Source organism: Camelus ferus, chromosome 1 (assembly GCF_009834535.1).
Source record: "Camelus ferus isolate YT-003-E chromosome 1, BCGSAC_Cfer_1.0, whole genome shotgun sequence".
Classification (NCBI taxonomy): domain Eukaryota; kingdom Metazoa; phylum Chordata; class Mammalia; order Artiodactyla; family Camelidae; genus Camelus; species Camelus ferus.
The window spans coordinates 8,113,904-8,140,980 of record NC_045696.1 but is presented as its reverse complement, the minus strand read 5'-3'; the positions used below and the strand labels follow the sequence as shown (position 1 = coordinate 8,140,980).

The following is a 27,077-nucleotide window of genomic DNA, read 5'->3' as shown; positions in this document are numbered from 1 at the left end:
CTCCGCCTGGCACAGTACCCGGTGCCCCTGGGAACTCCCTCCGTGTCCAGGTGAGGGTCAGGAGGCAGGAAATTCCCCAGAGTCGCACCAACAGTGGGTGGCAGAGATGGGATTCCACCCCCGTGTCAGCTTCTGAAGTCCTCCTCCTTCCTGTTACACTAGGCTGCTTCCAAATAAAAGGGCGTGGCCAAGTTCCAGTGGCAGGTAGGGCACAGAACGGTGTGCAGCTAAGGATAGCTTGACAAGTTTCAGTAGCACCTTGGAGAAATTTGTAAATCTCACACGGTAGTATTTATCTGTTTGTTTCGGTCACTGCTTAGGTCCAGGAGAAAGCTGGTATCCATTCAGACAACTGAGGATACAGAATGTCCTGTTTTTCTGGAGAATTACAGTGCAGGAACTCACTTCCCATGTATTAACCATTCTAAGTGAATGCCACAGTGACTAACTTCAGTTCATAGGACCTGTTTTCAGAGCCCACGCACAGCCTGACTGGAGGTTTAGGAACCTTTGTGCTTGCGAAAGTTTCCATCTGGTTACACAAGGCACTGCTCTTCCCGCCAGAGGCCCCAGCCACACCACCTTTGCCTGTTGGGTTGGCTGTGACTAGGGGGGTGGGGGGGCAGGGGGTGTGGAGTGGAACTGAAGGATCAGTCCAGGGTCTAGTCAGAACGATCCCCTCAGGGAAACCAAATGGTCAGAATGGTTTGCAGGATTGTCACTGGTGACCAAGGACGCATGCACATCACGAGCATGTGTGCTGGGATTTGATGTGCACTTGGGCCATTTCAGGCTTTCACACAGAGCAGGTGGTGGCTCTTGACTTTCCAGTGGGGAGGGAGTCCACCTCAGCAGTGCACTCAGTCACCAGGATCCACTTCCCTGGGAGGCAGGGCCTGTCTCTGGACCAGGACCGTGCTCTGCGAGGCTGGGTAGGTGTGTGGGTTAAGGAACGGTCAAGGTCACCTGGGGTCAGCAAGAAGACCATTACCAGACTCTGTCTCTTGATTCCTGGTCTTAGGCCCTTTGTAGAAGTTCTGGTCCACTTATATTTTCCTAACAAGTGTATGTGTGTGTGTGTGTGTGTGTGTGTGTAAATACTTTTCTCCTCGTCTGAAGTTGAACACATCAGTTCCTAAAGTGTTTTGCAGGTTTTAAATCTGCAAGAGTGAATCACACCAGAAGTGTGTCAATAGCAGTGTGTTTCTGTGTGTTCTCTTAGTTGATAAATGAGTGTTCATTTGAACAGTTGCTGAAGTTGCTTAACACAAGTGTTTTCTCCTAACATTGTAATTTCTTGACGTTGAACCAAGAGCTGAGTAAAGCTGCATGAATCACTGAGTAGATGCAGCTGTGACAGAAAACCCAGTCCAGCGTCTGCAGCTCTCAGAAGCTGTTAGTGACAAGCTTTCCGAGGCAGAGGCCAGTCAAGGGTTGTGTAGCCTGAGCGCACCTGTACAGGCAACAGCAGTTAGGTGACTGCATGTATCCGTGTTAGTTTGAGAGAGTTTGGCAACAGTTTCTTCCCCAATGTGCTTAGGAATTGAGTCAGACCCCACACACCGCCCCCAGTAAATACTGCGCAGAGAGACAGGAAGGGAGAGCCTGGGGCGGGGGTCACAATGGCCAGGTTGGTGGAGGATGCTCGGGTTGGTGAGGCGGGTGATTCACGAGTTTCGTGGAGGCGGGGACTGTTCCTGGTCTGTGCTTATTAGTGAACCGTAAGGAATGGAAATTTTGGCCAGTGTTAGGACTCATGATTCATTCACCCTGGCTTTCTAACCCTTTGATGCCTGAGAATCACTGCCTGCCAGAATTCCTTCTTTAAAGTGCCCTAGAAGTAGCCACATGGCTTTCGTGTTTTGCTGTACTGAGAAAACAGGATTAGCTGGGGCAGGTGGACACTCACCTCCTATTCTAAGAGGACGGAGGAGAGAGAGGCGGTTGTTTTCAGTGGTCAGTAAGCAGGCAGAACCAGCTCACCAGAGATTTCTGTGATTTTTGTCCCCCAGGGGACATTTGGCAATATCTGGGCACATTTTTGGTTGTTATAACTGGGGAAGGGAGGGTGCTGCTGGCATCATGGGAAGGTGCACGAGGGGTGAGGCTAAACACCCTTCAACGCACACGTTTGTCTCACAGCAGAGGATCCAGCCCCAGGTGGTAACAGTGTCAAGGCTGAGAAACCCTGATTTAAATAGTAGTTGAAAAGTGCTTATTGACCTTTCTTTCTGTTGATGCCAGGCACCATGATGAACTCTGCTAGTTATAGAATTTTTTGCTGCTTATTTGGCATCTGTCTGTCAGTGATGGTGCAGGGCGCTGTTGTCACATCCCTGCTCATTCAGATGATCACACACCAGGCTGTTCAGTCTCGTGACAGCTCGGCAAGTGGCCGCACAGCCAGAGTTGTGAGATGCTTAGGACTAAAGGCCCGTGTCACTCACTTCTGTCAGTTGAGCAGAGAAGAGTGTCCGTTTTGGTAGAGTGAGCTTGTGTTTGCAGGGGGCACAGGAGAGCAGCGGCCAGCGTGGCCAAGGAAGGATGGAGAGAGTGGAGGTTGGGGTTTGGTGTGTCTCTTTTGTTTTGGGTTGTAGGGTGGTTTTGTTTTTCTTTTGGTTGTTAGTTTTGAATAGAAAAGATTACCATTCTGGATGCTAAACTGAGCACACGTAATTTGGAATTTCACAACTGAGATGATGTAATTCTTCTGTAGTAGAAGTTTAGCTTCTAACCCCAGTTATCTTGCTGTTTACTCTGCTCTCCATAGCAGTCCTGTCATAATTGCCATTTTCTGAACTGTAGTATCATTTCAGTTTTTAATATCCATTAATATTTTAGGATAAAATAGGACTTTGTCTGTTTATTTAACGCTGCATTTCTTTCATAAAGAAAACCAGCCAGTGCTCTCTGACTCCTGAAGGAGGGAAAGTGTAAGGGGTGTCCCCAGGCTCTTTGACAGCGGAACCACTCCTGTGGAACAGCTCAAGTGGCCGGTGTTCCATGGGACGTACTTTGGGAATACGCTGTCCTAAGCAAGGGGGACGTGATAGCAGCGTGAGCACTAAGGTGTCTGCGCTGGGTTTTATCTAAGTGTTGGTGTTCTTGTGATAGGGATCCTGGAGAGAGAGGACCATTCCAGGGACTTCCTAAGTTACTCTGTTGCTGTGGGAATCTTCCTAGCTCAGGACCATCCGGTCTGTCCAGGGGACACAGGGATCCATCTGCCCGATTTACGACAACTGCTGATTGGAACTTCTGCCCAAAATTAGGGCCTTTGGTTGTTTTCAGAGCTGGGCAGAGATAAGCTCCATTTGTTTGCTCAGCCTTGATAGGAGACCAGTTGATACCTTTAACCACTAAACCATGTCCTTGTCCTAAACGTTTGGCTGTCCCTCCTGCTTCTCCATTTCGTTTGTTCTGAAAAGATGATACTCTGCGTCATTGGCTACAAATGTTTTATGAGTCCAAATGGTCCAGACTAGCTTTAAAAAGAACAAAATTCATTTTTAATATCAAAAAGTAGTTGACATTTTTTTTGTATGCAGTGTTTTTTTAACATTTTTTATTGATTTATAATCATTTTAAAATGTTGTGTCAAATTCCAGTGTTCAGCACAATTTTTCAGTCATTCATGGACATATACACACTCATTGTCACATTTTTTTCTCTGTGAGTTATCATAACATTTTGTGTATATTTCCCTGTGCTATACAGTGTAATCCTGTTTATCTATTCTACAATTTTGAAATCCCAGTCTGTCCCTTCCCACCCTCCGCCCACCTGGCAACCACAAGACTGTATTCTCTGTCTATGAGTCTATTTCTGTCCTGTATATGCTTTGTTTTTGTTTTTGTTTTTTAGATTCCACATATGAGCGATCTCATATGGTATTTTTCTTTCTCTTTCTGGCTTACTTCACTTAGAATGACATTCTCCAGGAGCATCCATGTTGCTGCAAATGGCATTATATTGTCGGTTTTTATGGCTGAGTAGTATTCCATTGTATAAATATACCACATCTTCTTTATCCAGTCACCTGTTGATGGACATTTAGGCTGTTTCCATGTTTTGGCTGTTGTAAATAGTGCTGCTATGAACATTGGGGTGCAGGTGTCATCCTGAAGTAGATTTCCTTCTGGATACAAGCCCAAGAGTGGGATTCCTGGGTCATATGGTAAGTCTATTCCTAGTCTTTTGAGGAATCTCCACACTGTTTTCCATAGTGGCTGCACCAAACTGCATTCCCACCAGCAGTGTAGGAGGGTTCCCCTTTCTCCACAGCCTCTCCAGCATTTGTCATTTGTGGATTTTTGAATGACGGCCATTCTGACTGGTGTGAGGTGATACCTCATTGTAGTTTTGATTTGCATTTCTCTGATAATTAGTGATATTGAGCATTTTTTCATGTGCTTTTTGATCATTTGTATGTCTTCCTTGGAGAATTGCTTGTTTAGGTCTTCTGCCCATTTTTGGATTGGGTTGTTTATTTTTTTCTTATTGAGTCGTATGAGCTGCTTATATATCCTGGAGATCAAGCCTTTGTTGGTTTCACTTGCAAAAATTTTCTCCCATTCCGTAGGTTTTCTTGTTTTACTTCTGGTTTCCTTTGCTGTGCAGAAGCTTGTAAGTTTCATTAGGTCCCATTTGTTTATTCTTGCTTTTATTTCTTCTAGGAGAAAATTTTTTAAATGTATGTCAGATAATGTTTTGCCTATGTTTTCCTCTAGGAGGTTTATTGTATCTTGTCTTATGTTTAAGTCTTTAATCCATTTTGAGTTGATTTTTGTATATGGTGTAAGGGAGTGTTCTAGCTTCATTGCAGTGTTTTAATATACACTGAACTGATTATTTAAAAAGTAAGCTAAAGACAGTTTGAGTGATAATAAAAGAGAAAGAGTGACGTTCATCTGACCGTTTTTTTCAAGTACCAGCTGAGTGTCAGACACCCATCTGGACACCCGGGAGTGTCAGCCAACGTAGCGGACCTTGTGGGGATGGTGGGCTGTGTGGTCCCAGCACCAGCTCTCTTCTCCTGGGCTGAGTTTGTACTCAGAGACTGTCATGCATCTCACGACATTTCATCTCTTTTCCTTACCAGAGCTGGATGCCAACACGCACAGAGGTTTAACTTGTCCTCGGCACCACTGCTGGGAAGGAGATACAGGATTTGGATGCCAGGGGCCTGACCCCAGAGCCCTGTGCACTGCACTGGGCTTGTCTTCCTGTAATTCTTCTCTATCGTCTTTGCAAATAGGAAGCATGTGAAAAACGGAGTCACTGCAGATTTTGAGCCAGGTCACTCCTTAAGTGACAGCCCGCCTTGGGAGTTTGCCTCCCTTGTTTTATTGACAGGTGCTGTCACCCGGCCCTCAAGCTTTGGTTTCACAGTTGGCAGGAAAATGCCCCGTCAGCTGCAGGTGCACCCCGAGCAGAGAAGGACCAGGCTTTGGTCAGTGTCAGCGGGACACAAGCTGAGACCCCCCGATGCCCCTGCTCCTCTTAGAGGACGTCCATGAAGTTGCTGATGTCACGTCTGGGCAACCAGAAGATAAGGGATGAATAAATGCAGGTTGTCAGCAGAAGGGCCTCCCAGAGTGGGAGCCAGTGCACAGAGGTGCTGTGGGCAGAGTGACAGGGAAACACTTCCCCAGGCTTTGTGGACGTGCCTTGGAGTGGGAGGCCAGGCGGATTTTGTCCCCAGTGCTTCTGAGGTCCACTGTCACTTGGCACATTTTCGGCTGTGCTCAAGTGAGGGGTATCTTTCTCTTTATTTACGTCTCCAGTCACATCAGCCTTTTATTTTTTTTTTTTGACACCTTAATGACTCTTCATGCTTTTATGTAACGTGGATGATCTGTGCAATGGGACTGCCTCCTGTAAGTACCGTGGCGTCCACAGCCAGGCCAAAGGCGGAGGTGGGTCTCTGTGCCGCAGTGGGTGACAGGACCAGGCAGGCGCTGCCTCTTGGTGGAGAAGCTGCACCTCTCGGTGACATTTGTTTTAGCAAGTTCAGTTGCAGTGGCTGCCAGCAGGACAGACACAGAAGGAAGACAGGTGGCAGCAGCTCAAAATGACAAGGAAGCTGGTGTCTCCAGGGCCCAGGGGCAGCGAGCCCTAACCTGTGCTCTCTCGTCCGCAGAACAGACGCCCTACTCCTGAGGCTGTCCCTGGTGGTCGGCAAGGAGGTGTTCTACGCCGCCCTCTGGGGGAGCGTCCTGGCCAGCCCGTCCATCCGCCTGCCTGCCTCGCTCTTCATGGTGGGCCACATCAGCAGGGGCTCGCCCGGCAGGGAGCAGAAGTACATGCTGGGGACAGACTACCAGCTCACGGTGGGTGGGTGCGGCGGGCAGGCCCGCTTCCCCACAGGGCGCCACTGGGCTGCAGGGGGCTGCGGGAGGTGGTGGCGCCCCGAGATGGGGCCAGCAAGGAGGCAGCATCCGTGTGCCACCAGGGATGGCAGTGTCAGTTTCTATCATACGCATCACAGTTGGTGTATTCAGATGAGTGTTGTTCACCTGAGGACGGCCCTTCCCAGGGCCCTGCAGCTTCAGCGATACGGGGCTGTCACGGTACCTGGAGAACCTCGCACCAGGCCTGCTGCTGGGCTGCAGGCTTGTTTCTGCCCCTGTCCCCGCCTCCCCGGCACACTGCCCACTGCCCACACTGGAGGCCCCCTCCTTCTCCTCCAGACTCTGTCCGGTCCTGCTTTTGCCATCACCCTCTCCTCTGGCTGCTCTTACACCTGGATTGTCGGGGCATCTGCCCCAGGTCCCTCTTGGCTGGCAGCAACATGCCTTCCCATGACCTTGAGAGATGGGCATTTCCCAGACCTGCCTTCTCCTGAAGCTTAACAGATTGTTTAATAGCCTGCAGTCTATCGCCACCTAGTGGTGGGCCCACACTTCAAACTTAAAATGTTCAAAGCTGAGTTCATCCTTAAGAAAGTTGGCAAAAACAACTTGAGTCCATTCCTCTGCAAGTGGGAATAGTAGCTCTTCCTCACGGGGCTCTCGGAGGAAAAGAGTGAGGAAAAGGACCACGAGCAACGCTTAGGACATAGGAGACTCTCATAAATGCGTTCCCTTCTTCCCAGCCCGTCTCTCTCTGTTTGCACCGCCCTGCTTCAGCTTCTTGGGTCTTCCTTCTGGGCAACTGATCAAGTGATTTTCTAACCGATTTCTCCCCCTTTCCTTTCCGACTGCTAAGAGATTTGCCTTGTATAGCTTTGCTCAGATCTGTTCTGTGCTTGAAAAACACCTGGCTTCCTGTTGGCCTTCAGACCAAGTCCAACCTCAATAGTATCCTAACAACCTGCTCCCAACCCACTGGATGCCTCTGTTCCCCCCTTCAGGGCTCTGCGCTCCCGGAGCTGGCTGCCTGGCCTCCCCTGGCGCATCTGTGATGCTGTCTTTGCTCCGGCCAGTCCCCTCTCCCACGCTCCCTGCCCAGCCCTCTTCTCTGTTGTCTCGGTGTATCTCCTCCTCGTCTTTCAAGTTCAGCTTTCCCCCAAAGCTTCGCTGTTTTCTCCAGCTGAAAGAACGCTCCCTTTCCTCTTCCGAATTCTTAGAGCTTTTGGTGCGCATTTTTCTTATGACTCTCATCCATTTTGCAGCTGTACTACGTCTGTATGCACTCAGAAAAGACACTCAGAGTGTGTACTGAATTGGTTTGGAATCCATATGACTGAACGTCTTTGGAGCTTTAGTTTAGCTGTAAGTTCCTGTTGGAACCTTAAGACTTTCCTTTCTGGGATCAGAGAATTTGACGTCTTAGAACCTGACCATCTGGTCCAAACCCCTCCAGCACTCAGGAGAAACAAGCGGTCCATCTTCCTGGTATCTCAAAGCCCCCCTAGCGTCTGGGGCTAGAACCAAGTCTCCCATGTTTATACTTTATGTTCTGTTCCACGTGAGTTAACACAGTGGTTTCAAGACTCCCTGGAGAAAAAAACAGGAGCCAGCACGTGGTGTTCAATGTCTTGGGAATGAAATGTTCACGGTGTTTTGTTGTCTACAGGTGAAGTCCTTATGTGCATCACTGTTGGACTCAAACGTTCTGGTGCAAAGAAATAACCTGGAAGTTGTTCTGTTCTTCTTCCCATTCTATGCCTGTCTGGTAAGCGTTTGTGTTCTTCCAGGGGAGTCGCTGGCCCTACCCGAGGATGTGGGGCAGCGGCATAGGTCCGACTGGTCTTGTCCTGAGTGGGAGGGTGGCCCCTCAGGGATCACTGTTCACTCTCAGTGGATTAAAGGTCCTTGTTCATTTTTGTGAGGATGGTGTTTCCACAGCATAAATTGAATAGCTTCTTTCCCTGGGCAGTGCGGGAAGAACCAACTGCTTTTGAGAACTCCCTCTTTAAGATAAGCTTTGTAGACCGTGGTAAGGAGGGCTGCGTGTCCGGAGGTCAGTAACTTACCGTGTCATCTCCCTGCAGCGAAGTTCTCTGTGTCCTCCTCATAGGATTCCAACGAGAGAGCCGTTCCCCTGCTCAGATCCGACGTCGTCCACATCCTCTCAGCCGCCGCGCAGACCCTCCTGAGGAGAGACATGTCTCTGAACAGAAGGCTGTACGCCTGGTTACTAGGTACTGAGTGATGCAGTGGTAGAAAGTCTAGGTTAATGTGAAAGCTCTGAGTGCTGATCGTGGACTAAGTTTCAGTATCGGTGATACATTCCTGAATCACGAAGTATGGCGAGAGAACGCGGTGACCGAATGGACGCTGGTCAGCTGAGTCCTCCCCACGCCACAGCTTTGCTTGTTTGTAGCCATTCCGTAAAACATAGGGGAGGGACGGGAGTTTTAAATGTTAACTGAATTCCATTTTAAGAAGCTTGAAATACCCTAGAATGATGGTAACTAGACATTATTCAAATAGAAGCCTGTTGCTGTGGAGAAGTTTCATGGGCTGAGAGTGCGTGTGAGAAAAGCGCGTAAACGTGGAGGTCCTGTGTGGATGGGAGCGTCTGTCTCATCGGCACGTTTGGGGAGATCCTGGGATGCCTTTGGCGGGGCGCGGGAGCCCTGTTCCATGTTTCTCTGCACGTGTGTTCTCGTGGAGCCTGTAAACCTGTAGGGAAAGAACCCTTGGCTGTTGGTTGGAAGGCTTCATGGGGACAGAGCCCAGGCAATCACAGGGCTTACTTTCTGAATTTTCTGAATTCTTTCTGAATTTTATAAATTCCCATGTTCACGTGCCTAAGAGAAGGTGGTGCACAGGGCGATGGCGAACAGACTCCATAGCCTTTTTTTTTTTTTTAAGACTTTATATGTATTTTTTAGAGCAGTTTTAGGATCACAGTAAAGCTAAGAGAAGGTACAGAGATGCCCCGTTTACCCCTCGTCCCCCACATGTCCAGCCTCCCCTCCTCCATCATCAGTGTCCCCCACCAGAGTGGCATGTTTACTACAACTGTGGGCCTACACCAGTGCATCCTCATTACCCACAGCCCACCATTTTCATTAGGGTTCTAGTCAGTGTTGTGCATTTCCTGGGCTTAGACAAACGTATAAGGATGTGTGTCCACTGTCATCGCGCCACACGGACTATTTTCTGCTTCACAACTTTTTTTTTTTAAACCCTCAACATAATAGGTCTTCTATCCCAATGTCAGAAAGTCCTCTTTACCCTTTCTTCCCCTAGTTATAAAACTTTCAGAAGTCATAGCATAGAAACTGATAATGGATTTCCTGAAGGGTATTTACAGGCTCTTTAAGCACTTTTGTTAAAAGGATGATTTTGTTAAATGCATACCTCCCTCCCGGTGGGTCTCGACTTGCTGTGGACAAAGAGGACCCGGGACCCAAGTTCAGCCCCAGCTCCAACTTGCTCAGCCCCGACCCCAGGAGTCCAGGCTGTCTGTTTAGAAAGATGCCGTTCCTTGCCCCAGAGGACCTTAAAGACTTACCCAAGGTGCAAAATGAGGGCATGTAGATGAGAATACCGATTTCACATAATGCCGTACGAATAAACACTGGTTTTAAAAAATGATACTCATTCCGTTAGACCCCCTATAATTATACTTGTCAAGGACAATTAGAATGAGTTCTTGGGATAAACTCAACTGATCCGTGTTGAGATGGAATTCTGCCTGTCCAATGCCTGGCACACCTCTGTCAGAAGAAAATGTGACTTGGTTTTGCTGGATCAGATTTTGATTTTTCTGTTGGAGGAATTCTGTTTTTCAGAATGTCAGAGTGTGAGCCCTCTGCACGATACAATGTACTTTAAGGGTGTAGATCTCTTCACAACTCATGGTGCTTATTCTTTTATAGGTTCAGATATTAAAGGAAATACTGTTGTGCCAGAATCTGAAACCTCAAATTCTTATGAAGACCAGTCCTTGTATTTCTTTGAAAAATATTCGAAGGATCTTTTAGTTGAGGTAAAGGAGCATTTCTGGAAAGTAGACCCCAATTAGGACATTCCTGATCAGGGTTCTTCAGTGGAGTTCCTTGTGGGGCTGCAGAGAAGATTTTGGGGCTGTTCCTTGGTACATGGTGGGGAAAATTCCATGTATGGAGGGGGATTGGTTCCATTACCCTCCCTGGACCCCCGTGGATACCAGAATCCCCAGATGCTCAAATCCCTCATGTGTGCAACATGGCCGAGTATTTGCATATAACTTACAGACCTCCTCCCACATACTGCAAATCCCCTCTAGACTACTTACAGAACCTAGTACAGTGTAAATGCTATGCAAGTAGTTGCCAGTGCATGGCAAATTCAAGTTTTGCTTTTGGAAATGTTCTGGAATCTTTTTTTCCCAAATATTTTCGATCTGTGGTTGTTTGACTCCGTGGACATGGAGCCCCAAATACAGAATGCCAACTGTTCTCATTTCGTGGTCTGTGACTGCTTTTACTTCTGTCCCAGAGTATTTAAGAATTGAAACAACTGATAATGTGATACTGTGCTTTATATAATACCCTGATACGTGGCTTAAAAAACAACGACAGGGGCTGGCTGAGATACTGCACCAGAAGCTCCCGGATGCTGACGCAGAGGAACGCCATCACGCGTACCTGAAGCCTTTCCGCATCCTCATCAGCCTGCTCGACAAGCCGGAAATAGGTAACATTAGATGCGCTTTGCCATCAGATGCCAAAGACGGACCACCTGTTTTGGGGGATTAAAACTCCATGAGATACAATCGACATGTTGTTTAGAATATGATTTAATCTTTGGAACCTCAGAACCGTGCAGTACTGGAGTCGTGATGTGAGGTTCACTTGTCATTGTCCGGGCACCACTTAAAAGTTTTGTGCAGTAACCTGAACGTTCCTGTTAGGAAAATAGCCTTTGAGCTCCAGATTGATAATAGAGACCAGAGGGGCAGGACGGCCAGTCAGTCTCATCTGTTCTTTTCCTAGCAGGCTTTAGCCACTTCCTCATTTCTTCTCCTTGAATCTCAACCACGAGCTTGCCTTCACTACTGAAAAACACTCGGCACGCTTCTGCTGGGGCTTGTCGTGAACCAGAGGCAACGAAACGGAAGCATAAGAGATTCGATTATTTGCTGATTCCTTTTTACACAGATGTGTTGACAGACCTTTTGTTTTCTCTGAATCATCCTGTGTTCATTCCTCTGTGTACAGGGGTGGGAGGTCACTCCCTTCCTGCTGGTTGAGGTCTGTGGAGCAGAAATGTCCAGCCGCCTTCTGCCCGCCTCATTGGCAGCTGGTCCAGTTCTTTTGAGCCACCTTAAGCTTTTCAGGGTTGGTGGTGTTTCTTTTGTGTTGTTTTAACTCATCATTAAAAGAATTCAGAATAGGGAAGGTTACCCTGCTGTCTTGGTGTTTATATTGAGTGAACTCTCTGGCCCTGCAGTTTATACACTCTTAAAACATGTGACACTCCCTGCCTCGGCCCAGCAGAGCCCGCCTTGGGCCAGCCGCTCAGCCTCCCAGCCCCAGTCCTCTTACCTGTAATCAGGGCAGCAGAACAATACCTGGTTAAATGGCTGTCCCGAGGATTAAATAAGTTAGTAGTTTTAAAATACTTAGAATGGTGTCCAGCATGTGGTAAGGCCTACAGAAGTGTCAGTGGAAACTGTTTCACCAGTGTTATTCCCCAGCTGAAGGTGTCATTGTCACTCCTAAAGTTTCTGTATGAGACTGCGTCAATTGTCCATAGGGTTGCTCACGGTATGTTTTATACGTATGTCATTTATGGGTTTAAAAGTGGACTGTTCATCTTTCTCTGGCCATTTTCTTCTTCATTGCAGGGCCTCAGGTGGTTGGGGATTTGTTTCTGGAAGTCATCCGGGCCTTTTATTCTTACTGCAGAGATGCTCTTGGCTCTGATCTTAAACTTAGCTACACTCAGAGTGGAAATTCCCTGACAAGGTATGGGCTTGGCTTCTAACTTCCCTCTTTTCCTTCCTCCCTAAAGCCATACTGTTTTTCCCTCTGTTTACTGTAAACCGTGAAGTGCCTCAGAAAGTGGAGGTGTAGCAGGTCAGGCCTGTGCTCTGAAATCGATCAGCGCGAATTGACTTTTTCCTGTTGAATACTGTGAAGAGTTTAAAAGGAGTTTGATCTTGTCTCTGCCCCAGCCCGGGAAGTATAAACCGTGTTTATTGATCAAGTGTGAAAAGTGATTCAACAGCGGCAGCCTGGTCTAGTGTATCCAAACGGCCAGTTACAGGGAGGAGGGCAGGCGGAGATCAGGGCAGGGAGTGGAGCCTGTGGGCACCAGCCTTCAGGGAGACCCGTCAGAAGAGGCGGAGCAGGTGAGGGCTCCCCAAGGGCACATGCCCTATGACCCTGGAGGCAGGGTGAGTGGGGTTTGGAAGACAGCAGACAGGTTATCCATCAACCCTGTGTTTTGTTCTGCTTTTGTTCTTTTTAAGGTAGTACAGCCTCTTCCCTTTTACTTTTACTCTTGATATAATTTCCTTCTCCCTGAATTGGCATTGGGTATGTTGAAAATTTTAAACAATTAGAAGTTTTTTCTCATTTATTCATTGTAAGTGTGCCAAGAGTTTTTAGTGTTTGCTTTTTCTCCCAGAATGAGAGTAGTTTATTGTTTTTCTGGGCACGAGAGGAATACCTGTTCGTTGTAGAATATACCAATATTTGAAGGTATCAAGAAAAATAGATACCGTCCATAATCCCACCGCTCTTCAGAGCACAACGTAAAACATTTGCATTTCTTTCCAGACTTTCAATGCATAAGTACATAGATGCTTATCTTTCATTTTTAAGATGGAATTACAATAACTGTTTAGTTGCCTTTTTTTTTTTTTTTAAAGCAAGGTGTAAATGGCTCTGCTCTCTTCTCCTATGAACATGAAGTTGCCTTAGATTCCTCAGTAAGGCTTTATCACTTCTGTAAGAAATCCTGACTGACCAGTCTCTTATTGATTGACTTTTGGGTGGTTTCCACTTTCAGTATTTTAAAATGGCGTTGCAGTGATAGCCTTATGCCTACATCTTTGTGTGCCTCTGCAAGAATTTCTGTAGGATAAATCCCTGGAATAAATTCCCTGAGTCAAAGACGATGCACATTTAAATGTTAGCCAAATTTCCCTCCTAAATGGCTCTACTATATTATTTCACAAGTGGAGTATGTAATTACCTGTAGTTGGACTAAACTGGTTTTCCATGTCACATCCTTTTTCCAGGAGCTCTTAAGCTTACTTCTGAGAGAATGTATCAGTGTAAATACCGTTTAGGACAGCACAGTGCATACTCTTCCCTGCGTAAGAACAGATACATTTTAATCTGTAACTGAGTTTGCCAATCTCTCTAGAAATAAGTTGTAAGTGGTAAAATGAATTAGTTTTTCAGACATGGCATTCTTGTCATACAGGGGTTTTCCTAGATGCGTTTATAAATATCCCTCTTCCCTTACAGTGCAATAAAAGAAAACAGACACGCCTCTGAGATTGTTAAAACGGTGAATTTGCTGATCACTTCCCTGAGCACAGACTTTCTCTGGGATTACATGACAAGGTGTTTTGAGAATTGCTTCAGGTAAGCTTCCGGTTCAGGACGGTGAGGGTGTGGGAAGGAACTGAGGGCTTCATGGTTTTGTAGCTGCTGTTGTGGTCAGACGATACTTAACTGGCTCAAGTTGAGTGGTCTCTGCTGAAGACACGATTGGAAAGAATTCGTTTAAAATTACAAGAGTATTGAAAACGTTGCCATTTAGAAGATTCGCATAATTCTGAAGCTTCCTTATTAGAGGCAAACTTTAGGAACTCTTCTGTGCGTTTTCTAATCGGCTTTCTTCACACAGGGCTTCCTTGGAGGCCCGATCTATTAAAGAAGTTTAGTTTTGTGGCCCTGGGATTGGCTAGAGTGTTTCTGAAATCATCAATTTTCTTAAATTCTTATTGAAATTCGTGGATACCTGGTCGGTTGAAAGTATTCGTGTCTTCAGCGGCTGCAGTCAGCTTTACTGCCACTTTCAGTCTGGCGAATTGCACCACCCCAGAATTGCAGGGGGTGGTGCACTCAGGATGGCAGGCTTTCCCGCAGGGCCCATGCCCATGATTCTCCCTGTAAAGGAGGACTGAGGTCATCTCTCACACCCCATTTTGCCCCGTGGGTCATGCTCTAAAACCTCATTCTTGTCACCTCCTTTGCAATGCCTGGTGTTGTCACACTGCCTTCGGTACCTGCAGCTGTAATCAGAGCGTTGCTTATTAATGTTTGCCGTGGGCCATCCCCTGGACACCCCCGGGAGAAGCAGGCGCTCCCATCACGTAAGAAAGCCGGAGCTCAGAGACGTGAAGTACCTTGTGTGATACTGCACAGCAAATTAGCAGCAGCTGAGATTAAAACCAGGCCTGCCTGATGTCCCAGCTGCTCCTGCTCTGCCGTCTCTAGTGCCAGGCCCCAGGATGCATTCAAACCTGTGATGAATAAATTCATCGTAATTGGATCCATGGGGACAGCAGGGCCATGTTATACTGAGACCGGAAGGTATTTGGTCAGCTTATCTCCATTTCAGAGTTACAAGGAGTGCTTTCTTTAAAGAGAAAGAGTTAACGAAGCATTGCAGGTGTAAGAGAGGAGAGGAAATAATGTCAGACATATATCACCTGTCGCTGAAATTACAGGTGACGCTTGATTGTTGTTTTTCACGTCTTTCTTTTATTTATTCTATTTTTGGACATTTACATTATTTATTTACTTATTTATCTTTTGTTGAAGTATATAGTCAGTGTACAGTGTTGTATTAATTTCTTGGGTATAACATAGTGATACCTTCATACATATATATATACCTTTTCATATTCTTTTTCATTATAGGCTATTATTCACATTTTTTTCTTTTAAAGGAATAAAACGTTGCTACCCCAATAGAGCTAACTGCCCACCGTCCCAGCACTTTTCTCTCCTTTCATCCCAGTATTAATCCCTCTCCTGCCCGTGATGTCTGTGTTTTTATGCCAAGTGTGTATCTTTCATTCATCGTAGGTGTGGTAGTCCAGTGCGCAAATAAACCAGTGTTTTCACTGTTGTCCATAGTACTGTGGTGACCACACTTGCCCCGTCTCTTTACACACAGACACACGGGTTTCTTCAAAGTCGACACCTATAAGCAGAACCTCCGGGATGTAGTGGTTGCAGGTTTTTAGTCATTCTCTTACCAAGATAAACTCTGAGATAACTAAGCAATAATTTACAACGAAGAAGATTAACTCAAGTTGAATTGTACTGTGATAGCTAGGTGAATCCAAAATTATTCTGTTTCAAGAACCGGTATATACTTTTAAATTCATTTATCCAGTTGCCTTCTTATTTAAAAGGAAGTGTTGACTTTCAGTATAAGATAAGCAGCTCCTAATGGAACTGACCGGTGGAGTTACACTTCTCTGAGGAAACTGAAGAATTCCGAGCACCTCACGTGGATGAGCTCACGGTGACCCTGGGGAGCTGCCTGTGGTTGCTCCTACAGCAAGTCAAACAGCTGTCCTGTGTTGTCCCGGAGCCCGGCTCCCTCCCTCGGAACATGCCTGTGGTTTGGGGTCGTTGCTGTGGGCAGCTCCAGCTCTGCTCGGTGTGGCATTCCACGTGAGCCTGGGACCACCTTCATCTGACTCGATGAACTTCAACTCAGCGTGAACCCCTTTTGTGGCTGAGCAGATTCGAGACACTTACTGATTCTTTTATGTGTGCGATAGTTTTAGGCACCAAAGCTTAATTGTTAGTACTACAGGAGCTCTTTCATTATATTTGAAATAGAATTGAAATAGAATAAGTCACGTTATTGGGAATCATAGGAAATGCTTGAAATTATTTTAAGAGAGTTGATTTGTTTTTCTTTTCCTGGGACTCACGCAGACCAATGAAGCAGAGAAACGCTCTCGGGAGAAGCGTCGGCCCTCCCCCGACGGCCTCAGAGATCTGCACCCTCCTCGTGTTCATTCTGGACGTTATCCCCCTGGTGGGTCCCTTGCTGTAAAGAGATGGCTCAGTGCTGGCTGTTACTTACGTTCTTCTGAGTGTTGTCGGCCTTTGTAGAAACCAAAACTTACCGAAGAGTATTATACATAAATATGTAGCACCCCTTCCGTGTTTGTTTCAGCAAGGAAGCTGTAGCCGGGTGTGATCTCTTATGTCTTTTATGTCCTTTTAATTAAAAGGGTTATAACTTTTGAGCCAGTTGTAAGTGGGCCGAGCTGAAGTTATGAAACCAGATGATGAACTGGGTGTCACCCCTGTACAACAGCTATTTAGGAATGAGAGTAAATGTATTTCCTAGTTAAAATTGTGCTGTTGGCTCATTTTCTCAAAGGAAACTAATCTCCTTAATATAGAAATAGTTGTGGCAGTTTTTTTTTTACTAGAAAGAATAAAGCTACCTGAACGGAGAGGAAGAACGTCCATTGATTTAGATCAAAAAGAAATATTGTTTTGTTTTCTGACTTGGAAACTAACATGAAACAAATTTATGCTCTAAAAATATTTGGATTGTCTAAGGGGCCGTTTTCTACAGGGTGTCAACTGGAAACACGTTAGTTAAAGCCGTGTCTTTACTTCACAGGAACTTTACTCTGAGGTGCAAACCCAGTACCTCCCGCAGGTGCTGGGCTGCCTGGTGCAGCCTCTGGCTGAGGAGATGGACGCGCTCAGCTTACCTGAGTTCACGCACGCCGTGAAGACGTGTTTCAAAGTGCTCAGCAAAGTCCAGATGCCCCCTTCCTACCTGGACACGGAGCTTGCAAGTGGAAGCTCGGTAGGTGCTGGGAGGAGCGGAAGTGGTTCCCTGGGCTGAAAGATCCTTGTGCCTTCCCGGGTAGGAGTAAAGACCGGAAGATGTATCGGCAATGTCTAAAATACACTTCTAACGTCCTCTAACGCTTTATCAAAGCTTTTAGTGTAGGAAGTCACCCTCCGTGTCACCCCTTCTCTGGTACTTCCTGCAACAGCCCATCACTAAGCTCACAGTTAGACGTAGCTCGCTGTCCAGACCTTCTATATGCATGTTTGTATATATGAAATTTTGCTTTTTTTTTTTTTTAATATAAGTGAGAGATTAGTTCCTGAGGCTATGGTAAAAAAGTGCCACACTGGGTGACAAATAACAGAAATTTACTGTCTGAAGTTCTGGAGGCCAGATGTCCGAGGTTAAGGTGTCAGGAGGGTGATTCCTTCTGAGGGTTGTGAGGGAGAATCTGTTCCACGCATCTCAACTGTCTTCTGGGGTTTGCTGGCCATCTTTGGATTCCTTGGCTCGTAGACACGCCACCCAGTCTCCGCCCTCCTCTTCACACAGCGTCTTCCTCACGTGCATATCTGTGCGTCCAAATTTTGCCTTTTTATAAGGACACCAGTGATGCTGGATTAGGACCCACCCTAATGACCTCACTTAACTTGATCTTTGCAAGGACTCTATTTCCAAATGAGGTCACATTTATAAGTACTGGAGATTAAGACTTCCAACATCTTTTTTAGGGAACACAGGTCAACCCGTAACGTACATTATTCTCTGCTTTGCTTTGGTTCTCATCCAGGCCACATCTGGGGACATCTGTCCCGATCTGTGCGTGTGGAAGTATCTTATTACACTTTCTAACTTCTGCGTGACAGTCTACGGTATGGCTATAATTGCTCTTCCCCCGTGGACGTTATTTCGGTTATTTCTAGTTTTTCACCGTTACAGTGCCGCAGTCAGCATCCTTGCACAGACCGTTTTCAGGGCTGCAAGGGTTTCCGAGGGATCAGTTCCTCGAAATGGGTTGCAGTCAGACCCATTTCTTTTTAAACTTGGAGAGACCCTGCCAAATTGTTCTCCAAAAAGACTGTAACAGTTATGGTTCCACAAGCAGTTTGAGGCCCCACGGTCTTTGAATTATTTTTGTTTTCTACTTTGTTCAGTGATTTGAAAGCTCTGCCCTTGAAATCCACTTGGTGCAATGGTGGGCAGGTGTGCGAACAGACTGAGGAAGCAGAGTGTTGCGGGACAGGGGCTGTGTGCTGGTTAGGGCTCATGAGCTGCCTATGGGACTTGATTGTCAGTTTGCAGACTAGTTACAGATTGTTACTTCAGTTTCAAAATTAGGTCTTTTTTTTTTTTTTTGGCTACCTAATACAGCTATTGGAAAAAAAATCCTAAAAATAATATAAGATATAAAGTTTAAGCATGTGTAGTCTAGAAATATAATTAACAATATTTCAAAAGTTGCATAATATTGCTTTGTTCTTCCCCAGAGAGCACAGTGGGCTAAATGTTGAATGTTGAAAATTTTTCAATTTAACGTAATATTATCTGAGTAACAATATAAGAGGTTGATTCATTAAAGATTGAAGTGTCATCCTTTTGGAAAAGCTGCAGAATATATATGCACCTGTGTGAGTATGTAAAACGTACACATGGTTAAATACTTTGTTTTAGCTTTCTCCTCTTTCTTCATGCCTTTATTTTACATTCAGTCCAATGTCCTCATTCATATTTTTCAGTCTGTCAGAAGCTGTTTTTAAATAATCTTTTTGAACCCTGAAGGGTCTAAATAAAACATACAAAGTGGGCTCAAAGGCAGCCCCCCTAGAGAGCGTGGGGCTTTGTCAGCCTGTCTCCGGCCTGCTGTGTGCTCTTTTCATTTCAAACACGTTTGTACACAGGGATTCTCTTGGTGTAGAGAATTATGATTTCGAAAAATAAGAAGTACACATTTATATCCTTATTCAGCTGATGTTTGAATCCCGGGGTCTTACCAGATACACACTACAAACTTCCCTTGTGTCTTTTTTCTTTTTTTCTTTTTTTTTCTTTGCAGAGTCCAGTAAAAGGTGAAAACAGTGAAATAATCTTAGACCCAAACGCAGTGCTGCCCGGTGATGAAGATGCTTCGTTTCCTCCGCTGAAATCTGAAGACAGTGGGATCGGGCTCAGTGCCTCGTCTCCAGAGCTCTCTGAGCACTTGAGGGTTCCCAGAGTTTCTCCGGATAAAGACGACGTTTGGAAGAAGGGTGGGAGCATGCAGAGGACGTTTCTTTGCATCCAAGAGCTGATTGCCAACTTCGCCCACAAGAACATTTTTGGAGTCCAGCTGGTGGCATCTGGAGAAGAAACCAAGTTGGAGGAGCCCGCCGGTCAGAGGGACGAGGGCGGGATGCGCGGCGCGGCGGCCAGCGGCGCGGGCAGGAGGACCCCGTGGGAGGCGAAGCCCGTCAGCGTGCCCCAGTTCAAGCAGATGCTCTCAGACCTGTTCACCGCCCGAGGGTCTCCATTTAAGACCAAAAGCACGGGGTCGCCTCCGCCTCTGCCCAGTAGCCCCGGCCACCGGAAGGAGGGAGAGTGGGCCATGGGCCAGGTGGTCATCAACCTGGGGAGCTCCAGAGAGGGCTGCAGGGAGGCCTTCGCGGCTTCCTGCCACCTGCTGCTGGAGTGCGCCACCTTCCCCGTCTACCTGTCCGAGGAGGAGACCGAGCGGCTCTGCGAAGTGCTCTTCCAGCTTCCAGGTGAGAGGGCAGCCCCACCCCACTCCCTGCTGGGGCCCACCTGGGGAGTCATGTGACTCAGGCAGTGGATGCGTGTAGACCAGCTAAAGTCACATCAGCTGAGAAGGAACAAGTTGCCACATTTGTCTCCTTCCTTGTTTTGTGATTAGTGCGTACAGTTTTGATTTGTGTCTCACCAGATGCGAAGTTGGTGAGGCTGGGTCTGTATTTTTAAACTTTGGGTGTCCAGCATAAAGATCTGGGACATTAAAGCTGCTTAATGATAGTCAGGAAATAGATGATTTCATGAGACCCGCTGTTAAAGCTTCGTCCGTTAGTTTGCTAGGGCTACCATAACAGCCACAAACTAAGGGGTTTAAACAGTAGAAATGTATTGTCTCACGGGTCTGGAGGCCAGAAGTCTGTGGTCAGCTGTTGGCAGGGTCATGCTCCCTCTGAAGGTGCTGGGGAAGGATGTGGTCCAGGCCTGGGAGCTCCTGGGCTCGGGGGCAGCCTGACTTCAGTCTCTCCATGGTGTTCTTCCTGTGTACGTGTCTATATTCAGATTTCCCTTCTATCAGGCCCCAGTTATACTGGGTCAGGGCCACTCTACTGTGACCTCATTTTAACTAATTACATCTACATTGATCGTATTTCCCAATGAGGTCACATTCCAAGGTGCTAGAGGATAGGACTTCAACATAAGAATTTTTATGAGGACACAGTTCAACCCATAACAGGCGGTATCTTAGCTGGGGCTGCCATAACAAAACACCGTAGACTGGGTGGCTGACACAACAGAAAGGTATTTTCTCGCAGCTCTGGGGCTGGAAGTTCGAGATCAGGGTGCCCGCAGAGTTGGTTTCTGACGAGACCTCTCCGCTGGGCTACAGACTGCCCCCTTGTCCCTGTGTGCTGACATCCCCGGGGGTGGTGTGGGTGGGGGCGTCTCTCTGTTGTCTCTTCTTACAAGGGCACCAGTCCGATCATGAAGGCCACACACCCAGGACCTCTTCTAACTAGACCTAATCACCTCCCACAGGCCCCACCTCCAAACACCATCACATAGAGACTGGGGCTTCAACCTGTGAATTTTGAGCAGATACAACCGAGTCCGTCACAGACAGTGAACACTTCAAAGAAAAAAGGGGTAGGAGGGAAGGTGGAAAGCAAGAAAAAGTGATTAAGTTGGCAGGAGCAGAGGATGAAGACTTCCCCTCTTGTAGTCATTATCTCAAACTCCCCACTTCTCTCTTGGCTCCATAGCTGCACCTGACCGCACGCCGGGAAGAACTGCATTTAGTATTGATATCCTCAGTATATTTTTGCCCTCTTTTAAAGCTAATGCCGTGTGCCCTACTACCAAGAGAGCTTCAAGAACACATTTTGAACTTTACACCAAAAAAAAGTGACTCTATATGTAAATTTCAAAAAGAACGTGTAATGCAAATTTTACTGTATGCAAATTTTTAAATAAAAGAGAAGCAAACATTTTGAATCATCTTAAAACCCCGAGACTGACATTTGCAGAATTTGAATAATCTGACAAGCACATGAAACCAGACTTGGTCTCACTTGTCCTCTGGCCCTGAATGGGGACAGCATATTGTGTCCCCACCAGAAGGATATCACACTGCTGCCCAGGTGACTTGCCAGATCTAAAGGTGTCTTAGAGTCTGCAGGTTGGTGAGCCAGTCTCATGTGGGTGTGTCTGTCTCCATCCTCTCTGGTTGGTTTCCTTGCAGGAGATGGTGATTTCAGTTTTCCATCTTGGCTGAAATCCCTCATGACCATCAGCTGCTGCGTGACTGACTGCTACCTCCAGCACGTGGCCATCTCCACTCTACTCGAAGTGATAAACCACTCCCAGTCCCTAGCGCTCGTCATTGAAGACAAGATGAAACGCTATAAAAGCTCTGGACACAACCCATTTTTCGGGAAGCTGCAGATGGTGACGGTTCCGCCCATCGCTCCAGGAATATTGAAAGTCATCGCAGAGAAAACAGACTTCTACCAGGTAGTTCCCACCAGGAAGAGGGTGGATGGGACCCTGGGACCCTCTTCCCAGACTATTTATTTGTTGTTGTCCCTAAGATTGTAGTGGCAGTGACGGAATACGGTGTCTCTGGTGGCAGCCTGTGAGGGTTGCTGGGGACCTGTGCCTGGCTTGGCCATCTCTCTAACCCAGGCTCCTGGCACAATTTCTGTCCCCGCAGCAAGTGTTCAGTAACATTTGTGTTCAGATTTAGGCTGACTAGACCCCATATGAGTGAAGATTGCTAAATTATCTAAGTATACAGAAAAAGAGAGCCTGTCCTAATTTGTGAGATTAGAGGCTTTGAGGTTATTTAACCTCAGGAAAAATTTAGTACTTGTCAGATTTAAGAAAGATTATTCACTAAAGGTGGTGAGCATGTGTTGTCCATCTTTCTTGGGGACAAATTAGGAAAATAAGGTATCATAGGGCTCATGTAATTGCAAGGAGCTGAAAGCTACTCCAGCTGCTCGTGAAAAAAAAAAAAGTGAAGTTTATTATGACGATGGGAGAGCCCGTGGAAGTCAAAGGGCGGGAGAGGAATGCAGCTGGGTCCCCTGGGGGCTCACCTGGGAAGCCATCACATCCCAAGGCTGTTTGCTCTGCACATCTCCCTGCCAGCCAGGACCTAACTTGGTTTCCACTTGACCATGTCTGCCTCAGGACCCTCAGACCTGGTTCTCATAGCTAATAATGCTTGTATCTCTTTCTAACAATTCCGAACTAGCCTGTCACAGCTATTAAATAGGCAGCCAGTGGGGCACCCTTGGGTCAGGCAACTTCTGCTCATCCAGGTGACCACGGCAGTGACCAGCCAGAGGCCCAGGGGGAAGCAGCCGTGTGGTATAGACAGGGACAATCTCACTCACTGGGGCCTGTAGATGGAAAGCGTTTCCCCTGTGGGTGGTGGGGGTGGCAGGCACCCTGCAAACCCGGAGACACTAAGGAAGAGACATGTTAGATGTTTCATGTGGGAATGAGATATCGGAACTAAACTATCCTTTTAGGTCTTGACAGCCCATCAGCCCGTGAAAGGCTTTCAAAATGGGCTGGCTTTTCACCTGTCTGGAATGAGCTCTTCTCAAGCAGGTCATATAACTGAGGCCACCTCTCAGCTTTGTTTCCCTTTTTTTTTTTTTTTAAATAACAGCATTATTTAGATATAATTTACCCATTGAAAGTATACAATTCAGTGGTTGTACTATATTCACAGAAAGGTGCCATTTTCCTTGTTTTCTATTATGTTTTATCTTTTCCCACCTATTTCTCCTTTACTACTTTTTCATCAGTGAGTATTTTCCAACATAATATTTTAATTCCCTTAATGATTTTTTCAACATATTTTTGGAGGTTTTGGTTTTTTTTAGTCGTTGCTGTAAGGATTACCATATACATTTTACGAGAATGGAGTTCACTTTCCTCCGAAATTCTGGAGAGATACAGAACCATCCCTCCTGAGTAGCTCTGTTCCTCTTCCCCTTCTCGTGTTATTACTGTTACGTATCGTACATCTGTGTATGTTATAGGCCAACATTACATGGTTGCAGTTACACTTTTTATAGTTTTATGTCACTTAAAGAAGTTGGAGAAGAAAGGAAAACAATTGGATGTGTTTATAGAGTTTGTCACGTTGGCCTTCTTGTTCATCACTCTGGCTCTCTTCACTTGTGGGCTCGAGGAGCATCTGGTGCCATTTCTTTACTCCAGTATGTCTTCACTTGTGCTGTTATTGTCAGCTGCGTTTCATGCGATAGGCCCAACAGTGCAGTGTGTGCCTATTATTTCACACAACTGTTTTTTAAGTCAGTTGAAAGAAGAAAGGAGAAGAATTATGCATTTATACCATCTTTTTATAATTGCATAATTACCTTTACCGGTGTCATTTGCTTTTTGTATGGGTTCAGATAACTGTCTGGGATCAATTGCTTTCACGCTAAACAACTTCTTTTAGTATTTCTTTTTTTTTTTTAATTTTTTTAAAAATTATTTTTTGTTGAAGTATAGTCAGTTAAAATGTGTCAACTTCTGGTGTAATTTCTGGCACAATATCCTGGTCATTCATATACGTACATATATTCATTTTCGTATTCTTTTTCATTAAAGGTTATTTCAAGATATTGACTATAGTTCCCTGTACTATACAGAAAAAATGTGTTGGGTTTTTTGAATGTATTTTTATATATAGTGGCTAAATAACATTTGCAAATCTCAAACTCCTAAATTTATCCCTTCCCACTCCCTTTCCCCTGGTAACCATAAGATTGTTTACCATGTCTGTAAGTCTGTTTCTGTTTTGTAGGTAAGTTCATTAGTGTCCTTTTTTTTTTTTTAGATTCCACATATAAGTGATATCATATGGTATTTTTCTTTCTCTTTCTGGCTTACTTCACTTAGAATGACAATCTCTAGGTCCATCCACGTTGCTGCAAATGGCATTATTTTATTCTTTTATTTTATGGCTGAGTAGTATTCCACTGTATAAATATACTTTTATCTAGTCATCTCTCGATGGACATTTAGGTTGCTTCCATGTCTTAGCTATTGTAAATAGTGCTGTTATGAACATTGGGGTGCATGTATCTTTTTGCATTAGAGTTCCCTCCAGATACACACTCAGAAGGGGGATTGCTGGATCATATGGCAAGTCTATTTTTAGTTTTTTGTGAAATCTCCATACTGTTTTCTGTAATGGCTGCACCAAACTACATTCCCACCTGCAGTGTAAGAAATGTTCCCTTTTCTCCACACCCTCTCCAGCATTTATCTTTTGTGGATTTTTTAATGATGGCCATTCTGATGGTGTGAAGTGATACCTCATTGTAGTTTTGATTTGCTTTTCTCTGATAATTAGTCATATTGAGCATTTTTTCGTGTGCCTATTTTCCTTTAGTATTTCTTGTAAGACAGGTCTGCTGGCAACAAAATCTCTCAGTTTTTATCTGGAAATGTCTTTATTTCTTATTATTTTATGTAAGGTAGTTTTACAGGATACAAGATTCTTGGTTGAGTTTTTTGTTTTTTTTTTTTGCCTTTCAACACTGTGAATATAAGAATTAATATACTTTAAAAAAGGAATAAATATACTTTAATCTTCCCCCACATGCACTTGAATATAAAATATTTAAAGCAGCATTTGTTTAATAATCCGTAACAAATGCTCATCTAAATGTTTGAGTGAACTTACATTTAAATTAATTGTTTGAATATGTCATCCACCTGTCTTCTGGCCTCCTTTGTTTCTGATGAGAAGTTGGCTGTTAATCATATTGGGGTTCCCTTGTAAATTATCGAGTCATTTTTCTCTTGTTACTTTTCAAGATTTTCTCTTTGTCCTTTATCATTTCACTATGATGTGTCTGGGTGTGGGTCTCTTTGTATTTATCTTACGTGGAATTTACTGAGCTTCTGGTATATGTAGTTTAAGGTTTTTCATCAGGTTTGGGAAGTTTTCAGCCATTATTTCTTCAAATATTTTCCTATTCCTTTCTCTTTTTTTTTCACCTGGCATTCCAGATATGTGTAGGCTGGTGCACTTAATGGTGTGCCACACATTTCTCCAAGACTCCACTCATTTTTTACTATTTTTTTCTCCGTATACTTCAGATTACATAAATCCTGTCAATCTTTTTCACTGATTCTTTCTTCTGCCAATTCAGATAAACTGTTGAGCCTCCTCTAGTGAATTTTTCATTTCAGTTATTGTACTTTCAACTCCAGTGTGCCTGCTGTCCACAGTGCAAATGAGAATGAGGTCAGCTCTCCCAAGAGTACCCTGCCCTTTCTAGGTGGTAATTACAGATTGTCAACCACTAGGAAACTGTCCAGAGCACAGGGATTGTGAAGGCTAGGACAGATGAAGGAGCAGGTGTGGATTTTGTGATCCACATCAAGTCTCAAAAAGCCTCCAGAAAACTTTAAACCTTTCAGATGGAGCCTCTTAGATATAAATTTGCCATGGGGACTGCAGGTAAGGGGACTACTTTACTTAGTCAAAAGTTTCGTATCAGAAGTTTAACTTGATGATTGGACACCACGTTCCTTTTGATAAAAAATAAATAATGTTTAGGGACTCAGGCCAGTCAGGGGTTAATTTGATTTGTGCAGAGAAGACAATTTTGTCAAATAGAAATAAATGGGCCAAAAGAAGTTCTTTGATTTAAGATGTACCTATGAGACGCGGTCTTTTTCCATGACCTGGAAAAATGCCTTCAGAAACTCCCCTCCTGGAAGTGGGGACCAGCCTTCCTTTTGAGTCTTGAGCTGTGGCCATTTGCAGACCTCATATGTTTAAACAGCTAAGATCAGGGCAGGGGAGGTGAAACACTTGATTTGGGATACAATTTGTGTCCTGAAGGTGAGCCAGGCATCTGCCACGGCTCAGAAATGGGAATGAACAAGTTTGTGGAACTAAAGCTGAGCTCCAGTTTGAGGCAACCCTAGGTGGTAAGGTTTGACAGCGACTTCGGGACAGTGACCACTGCAGATCCACCCAGCTTGCTGGAGGGCACGTCTCTAGAGCCGTAGTGCGGGAGCCTTGGTGTGTGCTTGTTGAGAGGATGCCTCAGCCGATAGGTTCTCACTTCCAGGTGGTGCCCCTCTGAAAGTGGAGTTCTGGGCAGAGCTGCAGTGTCCTAAGCTGGTCACAAACCTCCACATTGAACCTCTATACTGCTCTTGCCTGGATGACTCCTGGGGGGATCTGTAATGTGGTTTGGGTTTAGTTTGCTTTGTTTTGTTTGTCGGTGGTGTTTCTTTGGGATATTAAGATTCTCGCACAGCAAATGTAGGCAGAAGCGAGTACCTCGGGGCTGGCACTGGGCTGCCACAGGGGAGAGATGGGAGAACACAGCCTGTGTTCACACGGTCTCCCCTCTGTCAGAGGGTGGCCCAAGTGCTGTGGAATCAGCTGAACAAGGAGACCCGGGAACATCACATCATGTGTGTGGAGTTGTTCTACCGGCTGCACTGCCTGGCCCCGACGGCCAGCATCTGTGAGGACATCATCTGCCACGCCCTCCTGGACCCCGACAAGGTGAGTCTTTGCAGCCGGTAACCTCCATCCAGCAGTGGTCAGACTCTCCGCGCTCAGGCAGGCTCACCTGTATCTGGTGGGGGTCTTTCTGGGGCTCCGTGGACATCCCA

The 27,077-nt window shown here is 45.7% G+C and overlaps 1 protein-coding gene across 1 annotated transcript in view; it reads left to right on the top strand.

Moving 5' to 3' along the window:
* The window catches only part of DOP1B (DOP1 leucine zipper like protein B), a 96,003-nt gene that overhangs the window by 30,603 nt on the left and 38,323 nt on the right, over positions 1 to 27,077 (top strand). The window contains 12 exon segments of the mRNA XM_032469313.1: positions 6,143 to 6,332; positions 8,020 to 8,118; positions 8,464 to 8,587; positions 10,277 to 10,386; positions 10,961 to 11,075; positions 12,229 to 12,349; positions 13,862 to 13,981; positions 16,301 to 16,403; positions 17,004 to 17,195; positions 19,237 to 19,921; positions 21,646 to 21,917; positions 26,815 to 26,967. Coding sequence (XP_032325204.1) covers positions 6,143 to 6,332; positions 8,020 to 8,118; positions 8,464 to 8,587; positions 10,277 to 10,386; positions 10,961 to 11,075; positions 12,229 to 12,349; positions 13,862 to 13,981; positions 16,301 to 16,403; positions 17,004 to 17,195; positions 19,237 to 19,921; positions 21,646 to 21,917; positions 26,815 to 26,967 — 2,284 coding nt within the window.